General features: G+C 42.7%; 2 protein-coding genes across 5 annotated transcripts in view; one reads left to right on the forward strand and one right to left on the reverse strand.

The window, feature by feature from the left end:
- The window catches only part of UCHL3 (ubiquitin C-terminal hydrolase L3), a 44,985-nt gene extending 35,070 nt beyond the window's left edge, over nt 1-9,915 (reverse strand). Inside the window, exons 1-2 of the mRNA XM_087759305.1 lie at nt 9,805-9,915; nt 9,548-9,559 (exon numbers count right to left, since the gene is read on the reverse strand). The gene's annotated coding sequence lies outside the window, so the exon portion shown is untranslated. The remainder of the gene's footprint in view (nt 1-9,547; nt 9,560-9,804) is intronic.
- A 398-nt stretch (nt 9,916-10,313) lies between these two features.
- COMMD6 (COMM domain containing 6) overlaps nt 10,314-13,529 on the forward strand; it is a 43,280-nt gene continuing 40,064 nt past the window's right edge. For 3 of the 4 annotated variants that reach the window (XR_015705161.1, XM_087759301.1, XM_087759303.1), the window contains exons 1-2: nt 10,314-10,585; nt 10,796-10,977. Coding sequence is in view for 3 of the 4 variants with exons in the window: in XM_087759301.1 (XP_087615427.1) it covers nt 10,872-10,977 (106 nt within the window). In the remaining variant the exon portion in view is untranslated. Of the gene's footprint in view, nt 10,586-10,795; nt 10,978-13,091; nt 13,229-13,529 lie in introns of those variants that run through there. The other variant, XM_009463039.2, reaches the window with a different exon arrangement.

Genomic DNA, 13,529 nt, shown 5'->3' on the forward strand with positions numbered 1-13,529 from the left:
AAATGGGGAAAAGGGAAAGTATTAAGTATTTACTAGCTGATGAAACAGAAGACAGTATATTTTGAACTCCTATTCTAACCCTCTAGGTTGTGAAGATAATTACCACTTTGTGAATAATAAAAAAAAAAAAAATCCAAAGGGGAAGGGAGTACATGTATGGGTGCATTAAAGTATTATTTGTACTTCTAGTACTTTTCTTATGAAGCCAATGACTAATCTTTCCATCATCTTTACTGCTGTTATTCAGAACTGTGGGAAAAGTAATGCAACTGAAAAAATACCATTTATTATTTTGCAAGATTACATGAAATAAGGGTACAAAAACCCAACAAAATAAAAACAGCACTCACCTAGAAAGAGACCCCATAACCAGAATAGGCAATGCGAGAAGGATCACGCTAAACTACTGGACAAATAAGTGATTTAGGTTCTCCTGTCCTGTTCTATACCACTGGGGGAAAAAAACCCAACCAACTAACCAAAACAAACAACCCCCTGCAAACCTCAAATCAACAAAATGCTCCCTTAAACCCAAGAACAGCTACTCAAACTCCTGAATGAAATATTCAACAGAATACGAAAACTCCACAGATGCAGGGTACCTTTCATTACTCTTGTTACCATACTGCCTAGCAACTTTACAGTCTAAGAAATTCTAAGTTTCAGTATACAATCAGAGCAATGACTGCAAGTGACGGTCAGCACTACAGAGAACAGCAAGAGCATAAGCTTAGTATGACAGGTAGTGATCTTAACGCACAAGAAGCCTGACAATTTTATTGTAGAATCATTAACAATAATAATGATGAGAGACCCAAAATAGACAAAGGAGATATCTCTGTGTATCAAGAGGGTTTCATTCAGGCCTGGGAAAAAAATGATAGAGATATCCTTCTGAAAATTTAGTTGGTAGATGATAAAAACTGGCAGCATAAACCCCTTTGTAAAAGAGACGGACAGATGGGTAACAGATGAAGAATAGATAGCAAGATGGGAAAAACCGTTAAAACAAATATATGGAGCTTATTTTTAATGTGGAGACATGCAAAGAAAAAAAAAAAAAAAAAAAAAGAGGAGTTCAATCAATGACACAGCCAGATAAGTAATCTTTTGCAACTGTGTTCTGAATGGATAAAAGCAAGGCAAGACTGTATTTAGCAAGGTCAGGGAGAAGTTTTGTAGGAATAAAAACAAGTTGTTAGGAACCAGGGAAGGTTCTTTAGAGGGACAAAAATCCGTATTAGATGTGACACAGGAAGGTCAGAAAAGAGATGTCACAAGCAACAGCTTCAATTTTGGCAAGTTACCAGAATACCTTAGTAATAACTAAATTAAACCTCCTTTTTTTTCTCCCTGTCTTTTTCTAGCTCTTTCCTAGGCCGGACAAAGATGCTGGTACAAAAAGGAGTCAGTTATGCACCAGGAGGTGAAGCAACCCCTTCCCCACTGACAAAAGCATTCCTGTTTTAGGACAGCAGGCAGTTCTGTATGCTTTTTAGACAGCGTCATTCATAGGGAGGGACCTCTGATGCTTTGCATTCCAATTATTCAGCAATTATCCAAGCAATTTTATTCTACAGATACCTACTGGACGGAGCAGTTAGTGTACTTTACACTGTATCTGAGGGCTCACTCACTTTCAGCTGTTTACGTTCTCTTAGCTTATTGATACTACACACTCAGGTTAACATACAATAGCAACTTTCTGTTTCTCTAGATCTGCACAAGAGAGTATTAGATACTCTTTTTCAGTCACTGCTTATCACATTGCTGACTACTCTTAATTTACACGTCTTCAAGCATTTACCTTAGAAAAGAAGAAAAAAAAAAAAAAGATATTTCGCTACATTACAGAAGTCTTACAGGTGCTAAGGAAGAACAACAACAAACACCACCACATGTCTGTATCTAGTTTATTAACTTTTTCCAAACTTTATTTTTACTGATTGTTGTCATATTTTCAGCTGTCTCTTTTCTTGTTGCATTAAAATACCTTCCTGAAAAACACTTCTTAGTTTTTCACTGGTCCAGCTAACCACTAGACAAAATGTCACTTTTGAAATTATTCCCCCACACACCTTATACGCACTTCTCATGAATTTCTCCTTTTTTCCCCAATATTCCAGAAGGCCCTTCCTTCTCACCTGATTATTACTGTTTTCAGCTAGCTAAGGGAGAGTGCAGAGAAGATGGAGGTGGACTCATCTCAGCAGTGCACCATAGAACAAGGAGAAACAGTGGACATAGGTTGGAACACAGGAAATTTGAACTTGATAAGGAAAGCATTTAAAAATAAATTTTAAAAATAATGACCATGGTCAAACACAAGCACAGGCTGCCCAGGAGGCTGTGGAGTCTCCATCCTTTGAGGAATTCAGAACTTGGCAAGTTCCTGAGCAACCCGTTTTGAACAGAACATGGTTGCACTACAGAACTCTAGAATTCCCTTCCAGCCTACCTGATTCTGTTCTAAATGACCACAAATTGTAAATCTGTGTGTCTAAACATTAGTTAACAGCAAAAACATTACAATAAGCACATTTAGGCACGTTACCTGCATGGTATAACCTATGCTGTTTTCATTGGTGGTACCACTACTTTAACCTACTAACAGTTAGGCATCAAAAAAAGCACAGAACAGTTATCTTCAATACATGATTCTGCTCTGAGGCACACTGGCTACCTTTAAGGTTCATGAAATTTATTAAAAAAGGAAAAAAAAAAGAGTTCATTCTTATTTATCTATTTTTAAAGAGCCTCAAAAGTAGAATGGAAACCCAGTGGACAGAGGCAACCTAGCAACTTCTTGACGGAGGCAACTTGACTTCAGCATTTTACAATAGTACTTCTACCAACACAGTTACACAGCCAGTAGGAAGATTTGATTTATGAGGCTGATGGAGATGCAGAAAGGGTAAGTGGGATAAGAAAAAGTAAGGGTGCAATTTATTTTAATAGAAAACTTCTGAAGTAGTTAATGAACAATTTAAATATTGCCTGAAGTAGCAATGCTCTTTTCCACTTTGTCACTTGCATGTAAAAACAAAGTGAGGACAAACACTTAAACAAAATGGACTTTGAAATTTAGGTGCAATTAAAGTTGGAGGGCATTTGCAAATATTTCAAGAACGCCATGTTCTAAATACTAAGGCATTATGCTCAAGACTTTGAGTTTTCCACATTTTACTGTGGTATTTGTATGCAAGTTGGAACCATGAAAATATAAAACTGGCAAAATGCACAAACATTTCCAGACACTCAGATGCAAAAAGTCAAAGAGCTTTTGTGGGAAGAACCAACTGTTGTAATCCTCTTCTAAATGCAAATGCAAACCAAGACACCAACAGAGTCTACGTTTTATTGTACTTCTGCTCAGTGGATTAAAGCATCGCTGTATCACAACAAAACCACAGTTAAAGACTTTCTTCTGCAAAAACAAAACATGCCTATGGCTTTAGGAAACTGAAGGGACTACATCTAAATAAACCAATTAAGACAATCAATATTTTGTAACTTTTTCATTAAAGCATAAGAATTTTTGGCACTTTGTTAAATTGAAGCTAATCTTTTTCCCTAGAAAGTAGCAAGACACTGCATAAAATATGTCTGATGGAATTATCACCAAGAAAAAAAAAAACAACATAAGAACACTTACATTGCAATTTATATAAATCCACAAACAGATGGTTGTATTCAGCCCTTTAAGTATCCCATTCTTATTAAGCTAATCTATATTACAAATATAAATGCACAACATTTTGCTTTTAATTCTTTATACATCATCTCTAGAAGCATATTACAAAAAAATGTTTGTTTCAGAAGTTAAATCCCTTTATAGAAATAAGGGAACCCCCCCAAACAATATTCTATTGTTTGGGCATTATAAGGACATATTTCTTAATTCTTTGATTATTACATTTATGAAATTAAAATGAAGGGATCATTTTTCAATACATTTTAGAGAAGGCGTGTTTCAAACCATTAATCAAAATGACTGATGTTACAAGATGGCAGCAGCTGTAGAAACTGTAGCTGTATACAGCAGGTCAAAAGGCATACCAGAAGCAAATACATGGCTGTAACTTACATGAGGTGCATTATTCTTCTTTACCAACTACTCCTCACTTAAGAGTGGCCACAATATGGTCTTGCTCAAACAAGAGATACTCCATTATAATAAACTTAATTGGGAAATTCAAGATTTATTACAAATTCTTTAATATCCTCAAGCACTGTGTTTCAGGACCTCATAATAAAATTAAAAGTGATGATAAATGGGCTGTATTCTTTGGGTTTTTTTTTCCAAAATTTGCAATGAAGGAGGAAAACGGAGGACACTCCATCAAAAAAGTGAGAAATCTTACACCCCACAAAATTCTTATCCTTCCAATTGTGTTACTTTCTTCAGGGTGTCTAAAAGAGCAGACTGACTTACAGTTAGCACTCCTGATCTTCACAATGAGAGGTATATATTTTTAACAAATCCATCAAGCAGTTTCGAAACTTAATACTCAGTATGCCCAGACGCTGCTGTACATATTGAACCAGGATATCACACAGGCAGCAACGCAAATCGCACAGAAAGCCGGGCTAACCAGCTGCCCCGGGCTTCCTCCGAAACCGCCCCAGCGAGCGAGAGCTTTAGAACGCTCTGAACAGAGTCCTGGGGCGCAGCTGCCGAGCCACTGGTTCAAAACAGGGCACCACGTTATGCTGTGAAAACCACTTAAGAGACCTGTTTCTATGATCTAAACAATTATTCATAATGGGCGCGAGCCGGATCCATCCACTCTTCCAAATAAGCTGTTATACATGTTATTTTTACAGTGTACTAAAACAACAATTGGATTCTACTGATTCTGCTGGTCCTTAAGCCAAGGACAATGGGGAAGCAAGGAACAGCATCTTCAGTGCGACGAGATAACCTATCACATGAACCACTATCCCTTGTTTTCCGCTCTGTAGCACCCATTCACTTAAACACTGTTTGAGACAGTAAGGGTTTCCTTGTCATCATTTTTAGGTTATTTCATTGAAACAGAAATAAGAAACTGAGAAAAAAAGAGCACAATAAAAGGCCAGAGGCGGCAAGTACAAATAAGAGGAATGAAACACGTGGTTTTCTTAGCTTTCAATTACTGAGTAATGTACAAAGACAGATCTAAGTCAATCTTTCAGCTATTCACATGAATAAGGCGTTAAATCCCTAAACAAGTTGCAATTTTCCTTTGTAACTATCTACCTATTTAAACTCAATCAGAGGTCTATATAGCTTGAGATATTTTAAACTAGAAGTCATTCAACAACTGATCTCACAGTGGACGTCTGCAATCCCTTCATGATTGTCCTTGTGCTTATTGTTTGCTATGCTGTGCCACAGTCTCAACACTTCCCCCTTGCTGGTTCTGTGGAAGGCTTTGTGGGGTATGCTCTTCACAGAAAGACACAAACTGAGTCCTGGTCTAACACTTTCTGAGGCTACACTCATAATAACAGGCTGTTTTCCAAGCATACACACTATCTCCGCTATTTCCACTTTGCTTACAACAGAAGAGTTAAACTCCACTCCCCCACTAAAAAAAAAGTGAGCTTAGCTAAGCATTTTCAGAAGGACATCTCTGTTTCTTCACATCAACACGCTTTCACTCCAACATAGTAGCTCACCTACGAGTACTACTACCCAACACACTTTGGGAGTCGTGGGCACTGCCTTTTCAATGACTTTGATCAGTAGGGCTTTCTTTTGGGAAAGCTTGCGTGACAGTGTTGCAGAGTTCATAAAATGGAAAGACCTTTTAGGAAGAGTAAAGTTTCTTTCCTCGAGATAGTTAATTAATCTCTGTATTTGCCCGACACCCTTAAGAAATGTGTTCCATAACTGCGTGAAGACTAGCTGTATCCAGTTTCTGCCATTTGTTCTATGTTTTGTGATCTTTATTGCCCCTGTGACTTTAAAGCCACAGCTGTCAAGGCCATCCATGGACTAAGATTAATTGCTTTATGTAGCTGACTCTCAGTACCTTAATGGCTTTAAAAAAAACCAAGTAGGATCAAAGGCCTGAAAATAATGCTGGAAGGTAACTAAGAACTGGCAAGTAAGCCCTATGTGGCAAGAGAAACCCAAAAGCCACAGCCAACTCTCAAGAGTTTAACTCTGAACTACCTGAAGCCAGTGCTTGAGCTTCATAATCAGATGCAGTCAATTACTCTATCCTTATCTGGATATAAGGCAGGCATGAGTTGACATGGTACCTTATCTAGGAAGTCAGGATATTTCTTAGAGCGTGTGAGATGAAGAAAGGTAAGAAATCATGGGAGATCAAGAAAAATATCCACCAGTACTACTTTTTTGTTTATGTATGCTTGCTAGGGAATCAATCATGGGTTGCAAGCCAGACTGAAGTGATGTCATGATGAAGAACAATCAGCTTGTGTCTGATCTTTTCACTCCAAAAATTTGTATGCAATCTGACCTTTTCTTTTTTTTTTTTTTTTTTGGCGGTAGAAGAAATTGAGAACAAGATAAACAGCCAAACATCACCTGGTAAACAATGGGCAGATAACCCCCATTTTCTTGCTTACTCTCTGCCATTAGTGGGGAAAGTCTCATTAGAGATTCGGGAAGAAGGGGAGCACTGGTCACGTCAGGCCCCCCAGCTGAAGGTCAAAGAGAAGAAACCATTCCTTGTCATCACTGTACACAACGTGGAGCTTTGTAAATCCTGAATCATCAACTCTTTCTGTAGTAGAGGTGGACTAACAATTCATTCTATCAGACTGTAGAAGTGGAGGGTGAGGAAAAAAAAGTATTGTGACACCTAAATTAGCACTGTATGGTACATTTAACTACGCTGACTTCTCTCTTGTGAAAAATATCACTACAGATATATGGCTGTGGTATTCCGAGTGAGTCGCTGCCATCGGAAATCTTTAAAGCTAAGAAAGAATAATCCTGTTTATCCTCACCAGCCAGTTTCTGCACCTTTAAATAATTCTAACATGTATGCGGAAAGAGAGATCCTATATACACTAAGGATTTAGAAATTCCTAGACGTGTATTATAACATAAATGCTTTCAGACAGAGAAAAACTTTCAAGATATTTTGGAAAGATTTCACATACCCTACAACTGAGAAATACCAGTTCTTCTCAATTATTGTCTGAATTTCTACCACAAAGATTGAAAGTCTCAAATTCGCAACTTACATGTCAAAACTAGAGAGCACACAGTATGGTAAGAATATATTAAAAGCAAATGAACCTCCATTTAGTGCCTTTCCTTTCTAGTTACTATGAAAAAGGGAATAAAATGATTGGTACGATAATCAAAATAGACTAAGCATTTGTTAAATCATAATGACAGTTCTGACTACAATCTAATACTTAAGAATCTATGCATCTTACAGGTGACTGGAATTTTTCGGGGTTTTAAGAGTTCACTACCACATCTAGCAATAACATTAACACTAACAGAAGTAGTATGTTCCAAGGATACTCTAACACTCATGTAAAACAAATAAAACACAACTCAAAAAAAACCCAAAATAGCAAAAAGAAAACCCACCAAGAAACACATGGCTAGATGTCTGTGTAAAGAGATACACATATTAAACTACTACTAGACACAGCTATTAGGGGCACACCATTGTTTTTTTTAATCCTGAAGAATTCTAGAATATTTTATGGAGCACAGCAGAGTACCACAAAAAAAAAAGTCTGTCCTTGCAGTTAACTCAACAGGATTTTTTAAAAATGTGTTTGCAACTTCATTTGAACATCAAATTACTATTACTGTTGTTTTAAGCAGGATGTGAATAACTGGTGACTAACAGTCCTGTTGTTATACAGTTTACCAGAGTACTGATGAGATTAAAAGAACAATGACTAATAATGTGAGGTGTATTCATATTCAACACTGACCATTGCTTTCTCCCTTTTTTTTTTTTTTAAAGAAAAAAGATACACCTCTCAGTCTAGACAATAACAACTACTGCTCAGTTAAGACTGGCAAAATATAGTGAATGAAGTCTAACTGGTCTAAATTGGCCTTTTCTGTACGGAAATATTAACAAGAAAATCCCTGCAGAGTAGAAGTTCCTATAATCCATGATCATACACAATTGATAGAGAACATCTATCATCAATGCAAAGCCAATGGGCAGGAGAGACAGATTTTGAACACGCTTAGAATTGTTCATTTAATGTTCTTCTAGGATTTTCTCCATACAATATAAACATGTAGTGATACAAGATAATTCAAGTATTTGGGAAAAGTCACTAGTTTTTCCTCCTCAATTTCTACTTTACAGCTGACAGGACTTTATTTGTACCATGATAAGCTCATCTCAGCATCTGGAAAGTGAGAAGTTAGAGAACTTGAAATTCTACTAGTCATTTATTTGCATTTATTTTCTTCCAAATGGGAATTTAGTCTCTAAATTTCAAAATTAAAAAAAAAAAAATCTAAACCATGAGGAAATTATAGCATACATTCGATAAAAGCTCCCAGGAAAGGCTGTTAATTTTAACCCAGGACTGGGGCTAAAAACTTCTCAAGTTGCTCCACAGCAGCAATATTGTAAGAATTGTAAAATTATTTGTCTTAGGAAACTATAAAGCCAAGTACAAAATGACCGAGCATCAAATAACCTTTCGCTCTCCTGCAGACTCAGTTAGCATACTACAGCAACAACAAAAAAAATACATTCTTTGCACACAGAAATTCATAATTTCCAAAATATTTCAACAATATAGTTTTAAGAATGTCATCTTACTGCTGGAAGCTTCAGAGTCTTTTGGCTTAAACACCATCCTTAACATTATCAATAGGCCTGCTGGGATCAACATCTAACCTGTAACGCTTGCTAAAGATACTCAAAATTATCACTGAGACTATGATGCAGGCTTGGAGTATATGTGATTTCCTTTTAGCTAGTTTAGCTAGCGCTTGCATTGTTTTATGGACTAGAACAAGCTTCCTTTCTCTAGTGTGGATTCTACTACGCTAGCAAAAACAGCAACGACAAATCATGCAGATATTGTCATGAATAAGCAGCAAAGTGCAAACAGGGTAAAATGACATTATTTCTTATGGTCAGCCAAAGAAGAAAAAGACTGCGACACAGTGATGTAAGCAGATCCATACAATTGCACAAAGCCATCATGTACTGGTCCAGAATTGGCACACATTATATATAAATATACAATCATGATAAATATACAATAACGTTTTAATCATTAGTTAATGAATTAAAACCCACCTTGAAACACATCAGAGATTACATTATATTAATAACCAAACCACATCTATTATCTTTTCCTTTACTGTTCTTTTTTTTCATATAGTATCTTTACATGACACTATGTACTCAGAGGTTTCAGGAGGTGCCACTAAGGTCCAATATGAGCAGACTCAGCGCAGACACCCGCGGGGGAAGAAGTGGTTACTCCCGTTGGACAGGCAGGAGCCTTTACTACACGAAAATGAAACGAAATGGGCCTAAAGCTGCAGAGAGACTAAAGGTTACCTCAAATAAAAGCTGCTTACCTGATTCGTGACCTGAAAAGCAAGCAGAAAACAGAGGGGAGTTAAGACCCCAGTTAGATCCGCGGGCTAAGACCTCCCCCGCTCCCTGCCCCCACCAGCCATCCCTCAGCCCGCGATGCTGAGCCCGGAGCGGCCCCGAGCCCTCTCCCCTCCGCCATCCGCCATCCTCCCGCCCTCCCGCCGGCGGCCAGGCAGGCAGCCCGCCCGCACACCCGGCAGCTCCTCCGCCGCACCCACCCCCCGAGCCGGGCACTCACGTCGGGGTTGGCCTCCAGGGGCAGCCAACGATGGGGCTCCATGGCGGAGGCGGCGGCGGCTGCTGCTGCTGGTACCGGCACTGGGTTGAACTTCGCAGGGCGGCACTGACAGCGCCTCACGCCGCCTCGCCTCAGCCCTGACCCGGGGCCGCACCACCGAGCCCCGCGGGAAGGGAGGGGGGGGGAAAGGCGGAGAAGGAACCAACCCTCCCGCGCCCCCACGCACACCGCAACCCCGCTCCGCAGCGGCGGGCAGAGCCGGCCTGCACGGCGCTGAGCGCCTTCTCCCTGGCTGCTCCCGGGCAACGACGGCCCAGAGATTTCCCGCTTCCTGCCCTCTTGGCTCCCCCCGGCAATGGACTCTCCCGGCGGGGCGAGGGGTGGTGCCTCGACCGCCCCGCCCCGCGCTTGCTCCCAACCGTCGGGGCCTGCCCGGTGCGCGGGGGCCTCCGGGGGGCGACCTCCGGGGGGGCGACTCCCGGCCCCGGCGCGGAGCGGGGGTGGGTGGGAAGCAGGCGTCAAGCGTTTGACCAGCCGGGCCCCTCGGAAAGGGCCTCCAGCAGCAGCCGCCGGTGGGAACGGGTCAGGCCACGGGGCGAGCGGGGACGAAGGGGCTGGGACGGAGCGGTCTTTTCGGCGCCTCAGAGGACTTCAGCGTGTGCAGCGGCGGGGGCGCGGGCAGCGAGGTCCCCGTACGGGCCGCATTAAAGCCAAGTAAAAATAGCATTTCTCTTCCAACGCTGGGAACCCCCTCAGGCCTTCCCATCTCAGGAGCATAAAGGTACCGCTTCTGGGCCTTTTGGCCAAGATAAAGCACAGTGCAATATATACACATCCTATACAGCGCAATATACGTTTTATATATATACATATATATCGGATTTAGCGTTATGCCTTCTTTCAAGTTAATTCAGAAAAGCTAAAAATGAAGGAACGCACCATTTTTTGGCCCCAGCCCTCCCCAACTGCTTCTGCCCACCGCTCTCTACAGCCTGCAGCGGGCCTACGTGGCCCCTCGCAGCACTCGCACGGCGCCTCGCATTTTGGGAAGAGGACGTTTGGACGAGATGTATGTAGAAGTCCGTGAGCTGGACCTGCAGGCCCGCCCAGCACGCGAGCAGAAAGACCTGGGGCAGCAGGAAGCTGGTGGTCGAGCACGCACCTGCATCCAGGGTGAGCAGAGAGGCTGCAGGAAAGATAAAAACTGTGCCAGTTTACGGGCAAATCAGAGTCCGATGAGAGAAGGGAACAGTAAAATATGAGCAAATGGATTTTCTAGGTATTGTAGAGACGAGAGTACCAAAGTGCCCGGCAGCAGCAAAGGTAGGGCGGTAGGGATACCACAGGGTCGAGGGCCCAGGCACTGGAAAAACCTGATTAACAGGTATATTTTCTCCTGTCTGCCCGAAGAGCTGTTTGAAGAACTGGTGTGGATCTTTAGAGAGTGTCAGTGCAAATTGCGCCCCATTCTGTAAATGTGAAGTTTATCAAATAGAGTAAATTACCTGATGATGTTTTTATTGTATTTTACCCCCTGTAATCACTTAAGCAGGACTATGGTGATCCTACATGCCTATGTTGAAGCTTCTGCATTGACCTATCAACAATACCATAGCTTATCTCTTCAGCAATCCAGTCTACTTGTAGCTCATGAGATCTGTCTTCTAGTTTCTACACCAAGTGTCTCCTCCTATTAAGTTCTCAGTCCTTATCTAGCTAAAATATGGACCTGTACTGTCAGATCACCATCATGGTCCGCATGTACCTTCCCCTGCCACGAAAAGCTTCATAGAGCACATCTACAGAAGGCAGAATTTTCTAAAGATACACAGCTTAATTCTGTGGATGGGCAGGCAAGCCGAAATCATTCCATACTTCACCACCTTCTGTTCCAAATCCAAAGAACTAAACACAGGTTTACATGTTGATGAAAATAACCCGTAAGTAACTCCAAATTTCAGCAAATGATTCCATAATTACCAAACCACCAAGATACTCAACGTCACATCTATCTCCACATCTTGGAGAAAGAACATTAGTCATAGTGCTAAAGGCACTACTAAGACACTTGATGAAATTGCAATATAAAATAACATGTGAAGTTCTCTAAGTAACAGAGTATGTAAAAGTTACCCAAGTTAAGAACAAAGAGATTGTTAAGTCCTTGCTATCACAGACAGATCTTACCAGTACGTACCTTGCTAGTGTTCTGACAATCATGAGGTCATAAAAACACATACTACTCAAAAACATTTGCACACTTAATTAGATACTTTAAAAGGGAGAGGCCAACATCAGACAGATCATAAACGTATAAAGCTCATAAACACACACCATGTTCCATCATAATTACTTTTTTCCTGAAATATCTTCTAAATTATTTCATTAGCATTTATTGAAAATACGTAATTTTAAACTAGCAAGCACTACTGCGTGACAAGTTGTGCTTTACTACTCTGTCACAGTCCTACAATAAATCTACTGAGATTGTAGCAGTACAATATAGGAAAAAAGCTAAAAGCAAAGGTGAAACTGGTGAAGGATCAGTGTTGTTTTAGGGCTTCAGCCACACCCCAAACTTACTTCAGTTAAGTTCAGCATGCAAAGCTTATTGAACATGGTTCTAGCTGTAGTTTTACAATAAACGGTTAAACTGAAGACATAGTTTATCTACACAAACCACCCATGAACTGCACAGTTTATTTGCAGGTGTACGGGCCGATGCCACCACGCGCCTGTACAAAGTACACTCGCTCTGTGTATGAAGTTCCGTAGCGCGTGATTGCTGTACCTGAGACAGTAACAGAGCGCCAAGAAAACCCCGACGCCAGCTAATACACCAAACCGAGTAAACAACTTGTTGCGCAAACCAGGTGTGACTTGAACCGGCGTTCCCAAACGCCTCCCCAGACGCTCCTCAGGCCGGGCCGATATCCCACGCCACCGCTAGCGCAAGCAGCGGCGCAGGGCCCTGCAGCGGGCGGGCACGGCCGGCCCCAGGCGAGGCACGGGGAGGCCCTGGCCTGCAAGCCGCCATCCGCGGGTGGCCTTTTCCACCCGCTGCCTGCAGACCCGACAGTCTCTTATAAAAGCAGCCCTGATTTTACTCGCATCTATGTAACAAGAGATTTACTTCAAGGAGGACGAACCCCCACCCGCAGCGGGCGGGACTGACACCCGCCCAGCGCCGAGGCGGGATAACCCGGCCGCAGGCCGCAGCCCCGCCCTCCCCCAGGGGAGAGCAGCGCATGCTCCCTGCCCGGCAGCCAATAAGGGCGAGGCCGCTGGCCCTGCCTCGCTCTGGCATCGCCCGGAGCCAATCAGGGCGGCGAGGGTTGTGTGGCGGAAGTCGGGCCTCGGCGGGAGCGCGGAGCCATGGCTGCCGGTTCTGCGGTGGTGCTCGCCCGGGCGCTGGAGGCGCTGGGTGAGGGCGTGGTGAGGGGACCCCGCCGTGGGGGCGGAGGGGAGCTGAGGGGGAGCTGGGCCCCCCCGGGCCCCTCAGGGTGGGGTGTGGAGGGGAGCGGGCGCTCCCCTTCTCCTGAGGGCTTAGCCGGGGGGCCGCCCGCGGAGCCACCTCACCCAGGGCCCGGGCGAGGCGCTCCCGCTGGGTCCTGGAGAAGGCTTGTGGTGGGCCAGAGAGGCCTTTCCCTGGCTGTCCGCGGGTCGCTTGCGGGCTTCGCCGCCGGGAGGCGGCCTGGGTGTAGCGGCGGAGCCTTAGGGAGAGC

Source organism: Nipponia nippon, unplaced genomic scaffold (genome assembly GCF_047370975.1).
Source record: "Nipponia nippon isolate SJK-2023a ecotype South Korea unplaced genomic scaffold, ASM4737097v1 scaffold_2, whole genome shotgun sequence".
Lineage (NCBI taxonomy): Eukaryota > Metazoa > Chordata > Aves > Pelecaniformes > Threskiornithidae > Nipponia > Nipponia nippon.